At 40.4% G+C, this 13,833-nt stretch overlaps 1 protein-coding gene across 1 annotated transcript in view; it reads left to right on the top strand.

Moving 5' to 3' along the window:
• Positions 1-13,833, top strand: part of chrm4a (cholinergic receptor, muscarinic 4a) — a 105,010-nt gene that overhangs the window by 44,235 nt on the left and 46,942 nt on the right. The window contains exons 4-5 of the mRNA XM_039606380.1: positions 354-555; positions 667-756. Coding sequence (XP_039462314.1) covers positions 354-555; positions 667-756 — 292 coding nt within the window. The remainder of the gene's footprint in view (positions 1-353; positions 556-666; positions 757-13,833) is intronic.

Here is a 13,833-nt window from a genome sequence, read left to right as displayed (position 1 = left end):
GCAAATTACTTTAACATGAGCAACAAAACTGCAAGCTACAAGATGGAGAAAGTTTATTTCTTTAAAGAAAATTTTGCAGGTTGCTAGCATCATTGGATTTTATTTTATAACTGCTCTTAACTCAAATTTTATATTATCTAGAACATGGAAAATAAACCGAGGGTATTAACAATAAATAAATCTATAATTAAGCATTCTGGATTTTATAATGTAGACACAAAGTGCTAGACATTTATGTCAAATTTATCTATGTGTCCAGCCAGAGATGTTTATCACATTTATAAAGATTTTGAACCAATTCATTCTTAAATTTATGTTTAATAAAACAGTTACTGTACATGTCATTTTCCTAGAACTCCCTGCCTAATGAAGAGTCACCTGTTGAAGCAGAACAACAACAATGAGACCAGTCCTCATGCCAGTCCCCACTCAACTCCAAAACTCAGTTTGGATTCAACTACCACTGCACTGGATGCTGTGAAGAATGGAAAAGTGGATGAATCAAAACCTGCTGAGCCTCAGCCTCTGGCACAGCCAAGTTCAGGACTCACACAGGTACTGACTACTAATTCTTTGAAGTGAGTGCTTATGGCGGTATGGCTACAACATGTAGTTAAGCAGTTGAAAACTTTTTGGCTACTATGTCCGTCTCTCTGATCTATCTAGGAAGAAAAAGAGAGCTCCAATGATTCATCCACAGCTTTTATTCCCCCCAGAGAACCAAAGGACAATTCCAACAACAAAATAACATCTGAGGTCTGTGTCTAAAATGTATACAACTGTTTTTATTTAAATACGTATTTCCATCGAGAAATTAATTTAGATGAAAAGATTGAACGGCTTTGTACATAGCTAACATTGCCAACAGTATTCACTGACTTATCCAAGTCATTGAATTCAGTTGTTCCAATCACTTCCATAGCCCACTTGCAAACTGCTTGTATAAACATTTGTGAAAGAAAGTGTTGCCCTCAGGAGCTTGGTGAATTCCAGCATGGTACCATTATGGGATGCCACCTGTGCCTGGTCATGAAATTTCCTCCCTACTAAATATTCCACAGTTGACTGTTAGTGGTATTATGGTAAATGGACTGGTTCTTATAAAGCGCTTTTCTACTCTGAGCACTTGCTCAACTTGCCTCATACACCCATTTGCACAAGTACTTTTTTCTGTGCTGTTTCTAAGTGCTCTCGATCTAACATTCAATTCAATTCAATTTTATTTATATAGCGCCAAATCACAACAGAAGTCGCCTCACACGGATTCATTCATACCGATATGGATGCATTGGAGAGCAACATGAATCTTGCCCAAGAATATTTGGCATGCAGACTGGAGCAGACTGGGATTAAACCACCAACCTTCCAGTTAATAGGTGACTTGCTCTACGACCTGAGCTACAGCCACCCCCATTATAACAAAGTGGAAGGCAGTGAGAACAACATCAAGTTGGGAAGAAGTTGTAGGCCATGTAAAATCATAGAGCGGATGCTCAGGTGCATAGTGCATAGAGGTTGTCAGTTTTCTGCAGAGTCAGTCCCTATAGACCTTCAGATTATCTCAAGAACAGTGCTTAGAGCAGGGGTCGGCAACCCTGGGCACTCATGACACAGCTGGCACGCGAAGGGTTAACTGATGGCATGACACGCAGTGAATTAATTTGAGAAGGTGCATTAACAAACAAGTATCTAAGGCCAAGCCACCGGTGCACATCGCAAATTAGCTCACATAATGACAGTCTCTTAGCTAACAACCCCAACTCCCAGATTCAACTTGTAATTGGTTAAAAATCACTTAGCCTACCGGTGAGAGGGACGTTGCTAGCTGGCAGTTTTTTCAAGCGATGTTGAAATTTCCACATTCCGACACTTCAAATGCTTCAAGAGCTGCCTGCTCAGCGCAGCATCAGCACTAGAGATGGCACGATACCACTTTTTTATGTCCGATACCGATATCATAAATTTGAATATCTGCCGATACCGATATGAATCCGATATAGTGTGTTTTTTAATCAATAAAACTGTTTTTTTAATATCTTGCTGCATTTTGTATAAGTTCATACTCAAGTTTAAATAAACAACAACACTAAAGCTATTCTGTTATACCTGTATGTAAAAAATACACTGCGCCCAAAATATTTCATAGTTCAGCAACACTGATCAATCTAATAAACTTAAACCTGCTCCATCCTCCCTATTCTGGTATTTTAAAGAGTTCTTAGCAGAAATATTAAGCAACCTAACTAATAGGGTTGCAAACTCCCAACAAAAAAAAATAGGGAACCACCCCCCACCCCCCACCTCATGATGCTTAATCGACGTAATCAACTTTAATTTGATGCAGTGTGAAAAAAAAATGCACAGAAATAAATTATTTTTCAAGAATAATTAAATAGATTCAGCATCTTTCTTCAACAGAATTGCAGAATTCACAGATGGTACCTTCCCAAAGGAAAAAGTACTATAGCTTACTAGGGTATATTAGACTTAACAGTTACTATATACAGTAATGGACTTCTATACATTTTACATCAGATTAAAACTTTGGGTGTAAGATTCAGATAATTATTTATTAAAAGCGAGACATTTTAAATGAGAATAAGAAACAAAAGTATGTCTTTGTGCCCCCTTTTCCCTGTTCATGCCATATCGGCCCCCCTGGCTAAACTTTGCTAGATCCGCCCCTGCACAGTTACCGGCCGTCAGCTACGTAGAAAAGGATCCTGGTGATATTAAAAAAAGTAATATTAAAGAAAGTAATATTAAATAAATTCTAACGACACCTTATCAAGCTTAAACGTGCTGCTGTTGTTCAGCCGCTGGTTTCCTCTTTCTGGTGCAAAGTGGGCCAAAAACAAAGAAGAGAGACAGACTCGCGACAGAAAAGCCGATCAGCTGATCATTAAGCAGTTTCATGAAGTAGCGGCAGGAGAGGGAGAGAGAGAGAGAGAGAGAGGCAGTCGCTCCATATATTGGTTGTTAAGCTTAATGCGGGAACGCTTTACAAACATTCAGAGATGAACTTACACACTTGCTTTACTTCTCTCTGGGATAACTTCCTCGGAGATGAAATGCTGGTTTGGTAGGGAGGCTACAAATACACACAGCCGCTCAATCACGTGAGCACACTGCTCCGACGTGCTACGGTTATGAGCCGAGTTACGCCGTGTTGCAAGTTTTGTGAGGTGCTTTTTTGATATTTAATGGATCGGATTACATTTTTTATTTCTGGCCGATATCCGATCCAGTAATTTAGGTCAGTATCGGACCGATACCGATAATATCGGATCGGTCCATCTCTAATCAGCACCACGGAAATTGTTTGATTATCCATTTTATTATGAGTTAATATTATTAGTGCTTTCAGCGTTAAAATGCTTTCAGCGTTAAAATGATGTTCAATTCAATTCAGTTCAATTCAATTTTATTTATATAGCGCCAAATCACAACAAAAGTCGCCTCAAGGCGCTTCATATTGTACAGTAGATACAGAGAAAAACCCAACAATCATATGACCCCCTATGAGCAAGCACTTTGGTGACAGTGGGAAGGAAAAACTCCCTTTTAACAGGGAGAAAGGCTCAGGGAGGGGCGGGGACATCTGCTGTGATTGGTTGGGGTGAGAGAAGGAAAACAGGATAAAGACATGCTGTGGAAGAGAGACAGAATAGAATAGAATAGAATAGAATAGAATAGAATGCCTTTATTGTCATTATACAGCTGTACAATGAGATACAGAGCATCTCCTACTCAGTGTAAACATGTTTGGGGGGGGCGTACAGTTCTGCAGCACTATATACATATGGACAGTATTAACATAGAGACAGAGATTAATAACAGATATGATTCGATGCAGAGAGGTCTATTAACACATAGTGAGTGAGAAAGGTGACTGGAAAGAAAACATTCAATGCATCATGGGAATCCCCAGCAGCCTACGTCTATTGCAGCATAACTAAGGGAGGATTCAGGGTCACCTGGTCCAGCCCTAACTATATGCTTTAGCAAAAAGGAAAGTTTTAAGCCTAATCTTGAAAGTAGAGATAGTATCTGTCTCCTGAATCCAAACTGGAAGCTGGTTCCACAGAAGAGGGGCCTGAAAACTGAAGGCTCTGCCTCCCATTCTACTTTTAAATACTCTAGGAACAACAAGGAAGCCTGCAGTATGAGAGCGAAGTGCTCTAATAGGGTGATATGGTACTACAAGGTCATTAAGATAAGATGGGGCCTGATTATTTAAGACCTTGTATGTGAGGAGCAGGATTTTGAATTCAATTCTGGATTTAACAGGAAGCCAATGAAGGGAAGCCAAAACAGGAGAAATCTGCTCTCTCTTTCTAGTCCCTGTCAGGACTCTTGCTGCAGCATTTTGGATTAACTGAAGGCTTTTCAGGGAGTTTTTAGGACATCCTGATAATAAAGAATTACAGTAGTCCAGCCTGGAAGTAATAAATGCATGAACTAGTTTTTCAGCATCACTCTGAGACAGGATATTTCTAACTTTAGAGATGTTGCGCAAATGGAAGAAAGCAGTCTTACATATTTGTTTAATATGTGCGTTGAAGGACATGTCCTGGTCAAAAAAATGACTCAAGGTTCCTCACAGCATTACTGGAGGCCAAGGTAATGCCATCCAGAGTAAGAATCTGCTTAGATACCATATTTCTAAGATTTTCAGGGCCGAGTACAATAACCTCAGTTTTATCTGAATTAAGGAGCAGAAAGTTAGCGGCCATCCAGGTCTTTATGTCTTTAAGACATTCCTGCAGTTTAACTAATTGGTGTGTGTTATCTGGCTTCATGGACAGATAGAGCTGGGTGTCATCTGCATAGCAGTGAAAATGTATACTATGTCTTCTAATGATGCTGCCTAAGGGAAGCATGTATAATGTAAACAGAATTGGTCCTAGCACTGAACCCTGTGGAACACCATAATTGACCTCAGTGTGTGAAGAGGACTCTCCATTTACATGCACAAATTGGAGTCTATTAGATAGATATGATACAAACCACTGCAGTACAGTACCTGTAATACCTACAGCATGTTCTAATCGCGCTAATAGGATATTATGGTCAACAGTATCGAACGCTGCACTGAGGTCTAGCAGGACAAGCACAGAGATGAGTCCACTGTCAGAGGCCATAAGAAGATCATTTGTAACCTTCACTAAAGCTGTTTCTGTGCTGTGATGAGCTCTGAAACCTGACTGAAACTCTTCAGATAAGCCATTCCTCTGCAGATGATCTGTTAGCTGTTTAACAACGGCTGTGTCCCAATTCAGGGTATGCACGCTTGAAGTACGCACACTACGCGTACTACGTACAGTGCGTACTACAAGTACGGGAAGTGCGGAAGTGCGAGGCTTGTGAAATGGGATGGTCTAGCCTTTGTCGCGCTGCTCAGGTTGCCTAGCAACCATGATACTAACCGCGAGAAATGTTTCATACAGCTTTGTGTGACAGAAATGAAGGAGAAAAAATGTTTTGTTGTTCATTCATTTTTGTCATGACATCACTTTGATCAGTTGAGACCACAGGACTGTAAAACATGATAGTTGGGCTTCATTTCTGTACTGAACAGTCATTTCAAGATTAGTTAGTAAATAATAATTAGCTAATGTTGTTCATGAGACTAAAGTCATCTCACTGTGGTAATGCAAATATAATATGGACAATATTATATGTATTGTCAGATTATATATATATAGATATATATATAGATAGATAGATAGATAGATAGATATGAGCTTGAACTCTGGGTCAAAGATGCAAGTAGCAGTTAATTATATCTCCTATCACCTTAAATCTTCACTCAAAGACAAGTATCTCTGACAGTGTATATACAGATGTATTATATATAAGAGACAAACATTGTTCTTTCAATATGTTGGCATTACTAAATTTGGCTCAATGCTTACATATATGTGTAAAAAGAAAATGTACGAGCTGTGATAACTGTTTCTGATAGAATGAAGATCAGACTGATATATGAAATATTCCTTTATTGGGTGAGAAAATCAGACCATGTCATAACTGCTTTAAGTCATACAGAACAGATATCAGAGCCTTAAACAGGCTGACTTCTGCTAAATGGGTCAAACTGGGCAGAAAGTCTACAAACACATAACATCCTTATAGAATATGATGTAACACTATAGATCAACTTACCTCAGAATATATAAAGCATATAAACAATTACAGCAATATGATGCAACAAACACAGCAGTGCTACTAATCCAAAATACTCAAAGCTTCATAGAACTGAAACAAACATTTATTTTTAGCTCCATTCTGCTGCTGATACATACTTTAGGTTTCTGAATATTAAACTTGTTGCTGCCTTTCATAGTGTGTAACTTGAAGGCCCTGAGTACTTTCTCCCACACTGAAAACACTGGGATGATAACATTATTTGAACATTACCTAATAAGACTGATTCAGGACAGACAATTAGTTATGTTAAACTTTCCTAGCAGTCCTTCACAAACAGGGAACAGTCTGTCTATTCTCTCCATCTGTCAGCTGCTGCTGGCTCTTCCTCCTCCTCTTCCTCACACACTGCTGAGTTTGTCCTGGTGGATCATCAGGGTGCAAAGCCTCACAGATGATGTGCAGCAGTGGGTCCCTCAGTCTGTCCTCACTCTGGACACTTGCAGTTGTCACACATGGAAATCAAATGTGTGATAAGCTGCAGGATTCAAACACAAGTGTAACTTAAAATACACATGTTCATACTTTTATTCCACAATCAGAGAGAAAGAAACAGAGAGAGAGTGCAGGACAGACAGACAGGTGACAGTCTCAGGTGTACACACTGCTACAAAACAGCACAAGAGAAGGAGGATTTAGTGTTTGTGTTATTACGAGTGCTAAACAAGAAGAGTTCCAGATGGTCCAGTGGACATATGTGTGACTCCTGTGATTAAAGCATCTTTCTTTCAGCTTAACGAGTGAACCGTCAGCTCGTTCAAACACACGTTAAAGTCCGTTTGGCTCGACACCACCGAACAGAGGCAGCAATATAACATAGCTAACATTAACAGTGCAGTGAATCCTGCTTGTGCCGTCATATTCAGGACTGCAAACCGAGCAGCATCACTGACTTTCAGCTCGTTGTGTTTGTGGATATATGACTGACTTTAATTATCCATATAATCATCACATTCATTGTAAGATTAAGGTCGACTATATCTATATTTAGAAGTAGAGGCTTTAAAACCAAGTTACCGCTGAAAGTACAAACATCACTAATGTCACATAACTTTGCCGACATGTGGCCAACAGTAATGTTTTAATGTTCTTAAACATTCGCACATAGATAAGTGACATTATATTCAGTACTTACTTTTGACAGTTCACTCTTGGCCGCTCCCTTCTGCCGTATTTTGCGGTAAAATTATCCACACCCACCACCGCGCTATGGATTGTGGGATATATGGGACCACAGGCGTGCACCGGACCACGCTTGATATTTGGGGAAATCGACGGCGCATTTGGAGTATGCATTTGAAGTACACTTTGAATTGGGACAGCCGTCGTCGCGTGGCGGTGACGTACTCGCATTTGAGCAAGCGTGCATACCCTGAATTGGGACACAGCCAACTACTCTTTCAAGGATTTTTGAAATGAAAGGAAGGTTGGAGATTGGCCTATAATTAGCTAAGACAGCTGGGTCTAGAGATGCTTTTTAAGTAAAGGTTTAACTACAGCCAGCTTGAAGGCCTGTGGTACATAGCCGATTATTAGAGATAGGTTGATCATATTTAAGATTGAAGAATTAATTAATGGCAGGACTTCTTTGAGCAGTTTTGTAGGAATGGGGTCTAAAAGACACGTTGATGGTTTGGAGGAATTAATTATTGAAGTTAACTCAGAAAGATCAATTGGAAAAAAAGAGTCTAACTTAACATCAATGGTACTAAAAGTAGCTGTAGATGATATTACATCTGTGGGATGATTATTGGTAATTTTTTCTCTAATGATAAAAATTTTATTTCTGAATACAGTGGCTTGCAAAAGTATTTGAATCTGTGGCAAGATCTGAAAACTGCCGTTCACAAACGCTGTCCATCTAATCTGACTGAGCTGGAGCTGTTTTGCAAAGAAGAATGGGCAAGGATTTCAGTCTCTAGATGTCCAAAGCTGGTAGAGACATACCCTAAAAGACTGGCAGCTGGAATTGCAGCAAAAGGTGGTTCTACAAAGTATTGACTCGGGGGGCTGAATAATTACGCACACCCCACTTTTCAGTTATTTATTTGTAAAAAATGTTTGGAATCATGTATGATTTTCGTTCCTCTTCTCACGTGTACACCACTTTGTGTTGGTCTTTCACCTGGAATTCCAATAAAACTGATTCATGTTTGTGGCTGTAATGTGACAAAATGTGGAAAAGTTCAAGGGGGCCGAATACTTTTGCAAGCCACTGTAAGTTCATGAAGTCATTACTAGTTAACGTTAAAGGGATGGTTGGCTGAACAGAGCTCTGACTTTTTGTCAGCCTGGCTACAGTGCTGAAGAGAAACCTGGGGTTGTTCTTATTTTCTTCAATCAGTGACGAATAGTAAGATGTTCTGGCTTTGCGGAGGGCTTTCTTATAAAGCAACAAACTATTTCTCCAGGCTAAATGATGATCTTCTAAATTTGTGACACGCCATTTCCTCTCCAGCTTACGAGTTATCTGCTTTAGGCTACGTGTTTGAGAATTATACCACGGAGTCAGGTACTTCTGATTTGAGGCCTTAGTTTTCACAGGAGCTACAGTATCCAGAGTCGTACGTAGTGAGGAGGTAAAATTATTAACAAGATAATCGACCTCTGTTGGAGTAGCGTTCAGATAGCTGCTCTGCTCTGTGTTGGTACAGGGCATTGAAGATGATAACAGTGGGTGGATTATATTCTTAAACTTAGTTACAGCACTTTCAGAAAGACATCTACTTTGATAAAGTCTACTCTCCACTGCTGTGTAATCAATTATTGTAAATGTAAATGTTATCAGGAAATGATCAGACAGCAGAGGGTTTTCAGGAAACACTGTTAAATGTTCAGTTTCTATGCCATATGTTAAAACAAGGTCTAGAGTGTGATTAAAGTGGTGGGTGGGTTCTTTTACATTTTGAGAGAAGCCAATTGAGTCTAATAACAGATTAAATGCAATGTTGAGGCTGTCATTTTTAGCATCTACATGGATGTTAAAATCACCCACAATAATTATTTTATCTGAGCTGAGCACTAAATCAGATAAAAAGTCTGAGAAATCAGACAGAAACTGTGTGTAAGGCCCAGGTGGACGATAGATGATAACAAGTAAGACTGGTTTCTGAGTTTTACAGCTGGGGTGGACAAGTCTAAGCATCAGGCTATCAGATGAATTAAAAGTCTGTCTTGGTCTTTCGTTGATTAATAGGCTGGTGTGAAAAATTGCTGCCACACTGCCCCCTTGGCCTGTGCTTCGAGGTTTCTGGTAGTTAGAATGACTCGGGGGTGTTGATTCATTTAAACTAACATAATCATCCTGCTGCAACCAGGTTTCTGTAAGGCAGAGTAAATCGATTTGTTGATCAATTATTAAGTCATGTACTAACAGAGACTTGGAGGAGAGAGACCTAATATTTAATAATCCACATTTCACTGTTTTACTCTTTGGTTCAGATGTGGATACTGTATTGTTCTTTCTTTAAGTTGTTTATTGTTGGTTTTTAGTTTGATTTTTGTCTGTTTGGGAGCTGACACAGTCTCAATGGAGATGGGTTTTTGGGGGGGTAGCAGGAGGAGAGAAGCTGCAGAGAGGCGTGTAAGACTGCAACTCTGCTTCCTGGTCCCAGCTCTGGATAGTCATATTTTGGGGGGTTTAATAAATTGGTCCATATTTCTAGAAATGAGAGCTGCTCCATCCAAAGTGGGATGGATGCCGTCTCTCCTAACAAGACCAGGTTTCCTCCAGAAGGTTTGCCAATTATCTATGAAGCCCACATCGTTTCTGGGACACCACTCAGACAGCCAGCAATGCATGAGAACATGCGGCTAAACATGTCACTCCTGGTCTGATTGGGGAGGGGACCAGAGAAAACTACAGAGTCCGACATTGTTTTGGCAAAGTTACACACCAATTCAATATTGATTTTAGTGACCTCCGATTGGCGTAACCGGGTGTCATTACTGCCGACGTGAATTATGATCTTACTGTATTTACGTTTACCCTTAGCCAGCAGTTTTAAATTTCCTTCAATGTCGCCTGCTCTGGTCCCTGGAAGACAATTGACTATGGTTGCCGGTGTCTCTAGCTTCACATGTCTGAGAACAGAATCACCAATTACCAGAGTTTGATCTCCGGCGGGTGTGTCGCCAAGTGGGGAAAAACGGTTAGACACATGAACAGGTTGGTGGTGTACCTGGGGCTTCTGTTTAGGACTATGCTTCCTCCTCACCGTCACCCAGCCGCCCTCTTTCCCCAGCTGCTTGGGGTCTGCCGGGAAACACTTAGCGGGGCCTACGCTATCTTCGGCTGCACCAGCTACAGGGGCCTGGGTAGCTACGGGTGAATGAAGGGTGCGAAGCCGAGTCTCCAATTCAGTAATCCTGGCCTCCAGAGCTGCAAATATGCTACATTTGTTACAAGTATCACTACTGCTAAAGGAGGCCGAGGAGTAGCTAAACATCTGACACAATGAGCAGGAAAGTGCAGGAGGGGCAGGTGAAGTAGCCATGGTGCTAACGAGTCGGCTACGAGCTAAGCTAAGCTAGCGAAACAGTACAGACAGTGAGTGAATACTTTGGCTATAAATTACATAGTGAGTACACAGAAAGTGTGCTTCGGATGAAGCATGTGAAGATTATACTATGAAAAAAGAATGTATTTAAAAGTTTTTAATTAAATTGCTAAGCAGATAAACTACTCAGAAACACCACTGTGTTTGAGCAGGAACAGGAAGTGATACTCTACTGCAGAGCGAGCGAACACCAAGTGACAGCGCCACCACCAAGTGTTAACGCCATAACCGCATTAACGCGGCAAATCTCCGTTAGCGAGTTAGCGCGGATCGCCCCGTGCGTGGGGCTGGATGGCGCTAATGCATTAATGAGCTAACCGCACTAACGCGTTGGTGCCGTGCAGCCCCATGCATGGGGCTCAGATCTCTGGCTCTTTTCCACAGCATGTCTTTTGTTTTGTGTCCCTCCATCCTCCTCCCTCACCCCGAACCGGTCGTGGGAGAGGCTACCCCTCCCTGAGCCTTATTCTGCTGGAGGTTTTCCTGATAAAGGGAGTTTTTCCTTCCCACTGAACCAAAGTGCATGCTCATAGGGGTTCGTCTGATTGTTGGGGTTTCTCTGTATTATCAGTCTTTAACTTATAATATTAAGCACCTTGAAGTGACTGTTGTTGTGATTTGGCACTACATAAATAAATGAAATTTTAAAAACTTGTGCATGCCAGTCAATTCAATTCAGAGTCCTGACCTCAACCCAACAGCACATTTGGGATAAATTACAGCAAAGACTGCATGCCCTGCCTTCTCGTCCAACATCAGTGCACTTCTGGAAGAATGCTAAACAATTTCCATAAACACACTCCTAAAACATTCGAAAAGTGTTCCCAGAAGTTGAAACTTTTATGTGCAACTCTGTTTACACGTATGTTATACATACAGTGGGTAAAATAAGGATTGAACACATTACCAATTTTCAAGTAAATATATTTCAATAAGTAGAGATCAAATAAAAGGAATTAAAAATTATTTGATATACAGAATTCAATTAAGGTATCTGGTGATTAGATTCCGATGTACCATCACAGCAGTAAGAGTCAAGACACTGGTGGTGGAGATGAAGATGGAGGCTTGGATGGATGCATGAAGCTGTGTGTAAGGAAGTATGACAGATTAGCAATGAGATTTAAAGTAGAGTAGAGTGAAGGCTGATAGGCCTCAAGAAGGTGGGCAGATAGACTAGACCAGTGATGTCGCAATGAACTTGACAGTGTGGGAAAGTGGATGTGAGCTTAGATGAGCCACCAAATACCTGGGAAGCAGACTATGTGACTATGTGACTACAGAGCTTCCTAATTGAACTTATACATGAACTTAATTTCTTAAAGATACTATTGTCATCAAATTCTCTCAAGATATCGGTAACAACCCATCCAAACAATCCATGCATGCAAAGAAATCTACCAGTATTTCACAGGCTCGTCTAAATGTTCTGCAAACTTTAAACACGCTTCAACTTACTTTTTTTTTTCAGCAATGGAGTCTTGCGTGTTTGGGATGCATAAAGGCCATGGCTGCTTATTGTTTTCTTTGAAACCATTGTACCTGCTGATTCCAGGTCTTTCCATAGCTCTCCACAAGTGGTACTTGGCTCTTGGACAAGTTTTCTGATAATTCTTTTTACTCCTCTGTCCAAAATTTTGTGGCCAGTTTTTGATGAAATCTTCTTTCCACTTCAGGATTATGGCCCCAATAGTACTCACTGGTACCTTCAGTCGTACCATAGAAATGGTACTTTAGAAATTCTTCTGTAACCAATGCCATAAATATGTTTGCGGCAGGGTGCGGTTGGTGGCTCGGCTGCAGGGGAGGAGGGGAGCGGGTTCAGGGTGTGGTGTCGGGGGGGCTGGTTTGTCACAGCCTTCTCTATTTCAGTAGCAGCCAGGCCAGAGAGAGGAGAGCACCAGTGTGCGCTGGAAAATCCAAAGTGCTACAGCAAAAACTGTGCCAAAATAAAAAAAGGCAAAACACAGCCATGGAGTCGTGTTGGGTCCTTTTGGGGTTAAAATGTTTTAACAATAAGCTTGCAAAGGTCTTGAAAGAGCTTGTGAAATTTGTGAGCATCGTGAAATTTTTCTTTTGTGACACCTTGGTAATGAGACACATTTTTATAGGTCATCATTGACTGAGCCAGCTAATCTTAATTTGCAATAAGTGGCAGGATTACTTTCTAATTATTGATAGATTTCACCTGGTTTAATGACTTTTCATCCTTTTTTGTGCCTTCTTTTCTTCCTGTGCTCAACACCTTTTCCCATGTGTCATTTCTCATTATTATACATAAATTAACTTAGGGACATCGATGGTTTGATTTCTTTGCATGTGTAGATTGGATGGGTTGTTACCAACATCTGGTGAGAAATTCATGCCAATAACACCTTTAGAAATGTATTTACTAATTGGTGATGTGTTCTCTGCGTTCGTTTCACTTACTAAGAGAATTTTCACAGTGCATTGTTACTGTTGTGTAAATGGCCAAGGGCCAAGGACGAATGCGGAAGCTGCCACTCGGACCATACTGGAGACAATACAAAGATTTCAATGTATCGCACCAGACGTTGCCAATTTTTCATGGTAATTTTAATCAATGTAAATAAAATAATTTTTATAAATACATAGATTGTCCCATGAGGAAGGAAACAAGGAACAATGACACTGTAAACACCCAGGGTGCGAGCTGTAGGTGCAAGTACCCTTTAATTACATGCAATTTAAGGGCAACAAGGCGCAAGTATGTCTGTAATTGCAAGCAACAAGTCAGGTTTTTGAAGCAAACAGTGAAACAATTCCATTGTAAGTACCCTGTACTTTCTGGGGTGCCGGTCATATTATGGAGTCATCTGCAGCACCTGCAAAACAGTGAATTGTTTCACTGTAAGACCTGTGACTAAAGCACAAGTACCCTGTAATTACATGCAATTTCATGTAACAACCCTTTTTTTCTGTTTTTACAGGAAACAATTAAATAATTAGACTGTAAGTAAATTTAAGCACAGTCTAAGTCATTTTACTGGGTTATTTCATGATGAATTTCCATCAAAACAAACAATATTTCCCTATCTAACAT

This window comes from Oreochromis aureus, linkage group 23 (assembly GCF_013358895.1).
Source record: "Oreochromis aureus strain Israel breed Guangdong linkage group 23, ZZ_aureus, whole genome shotgun sequence".
Lineage (NCBI taxonomy): Eukaryota > Metazoa > Chordata > Actinopteri > Cichliformes > Cichlidae > Oreochromis > Oreochromis aureus.
Note: the sequence above shows the minus strand (reverse complement) of the source record. Positions and strands in the feature narration are given on the sequence as shown.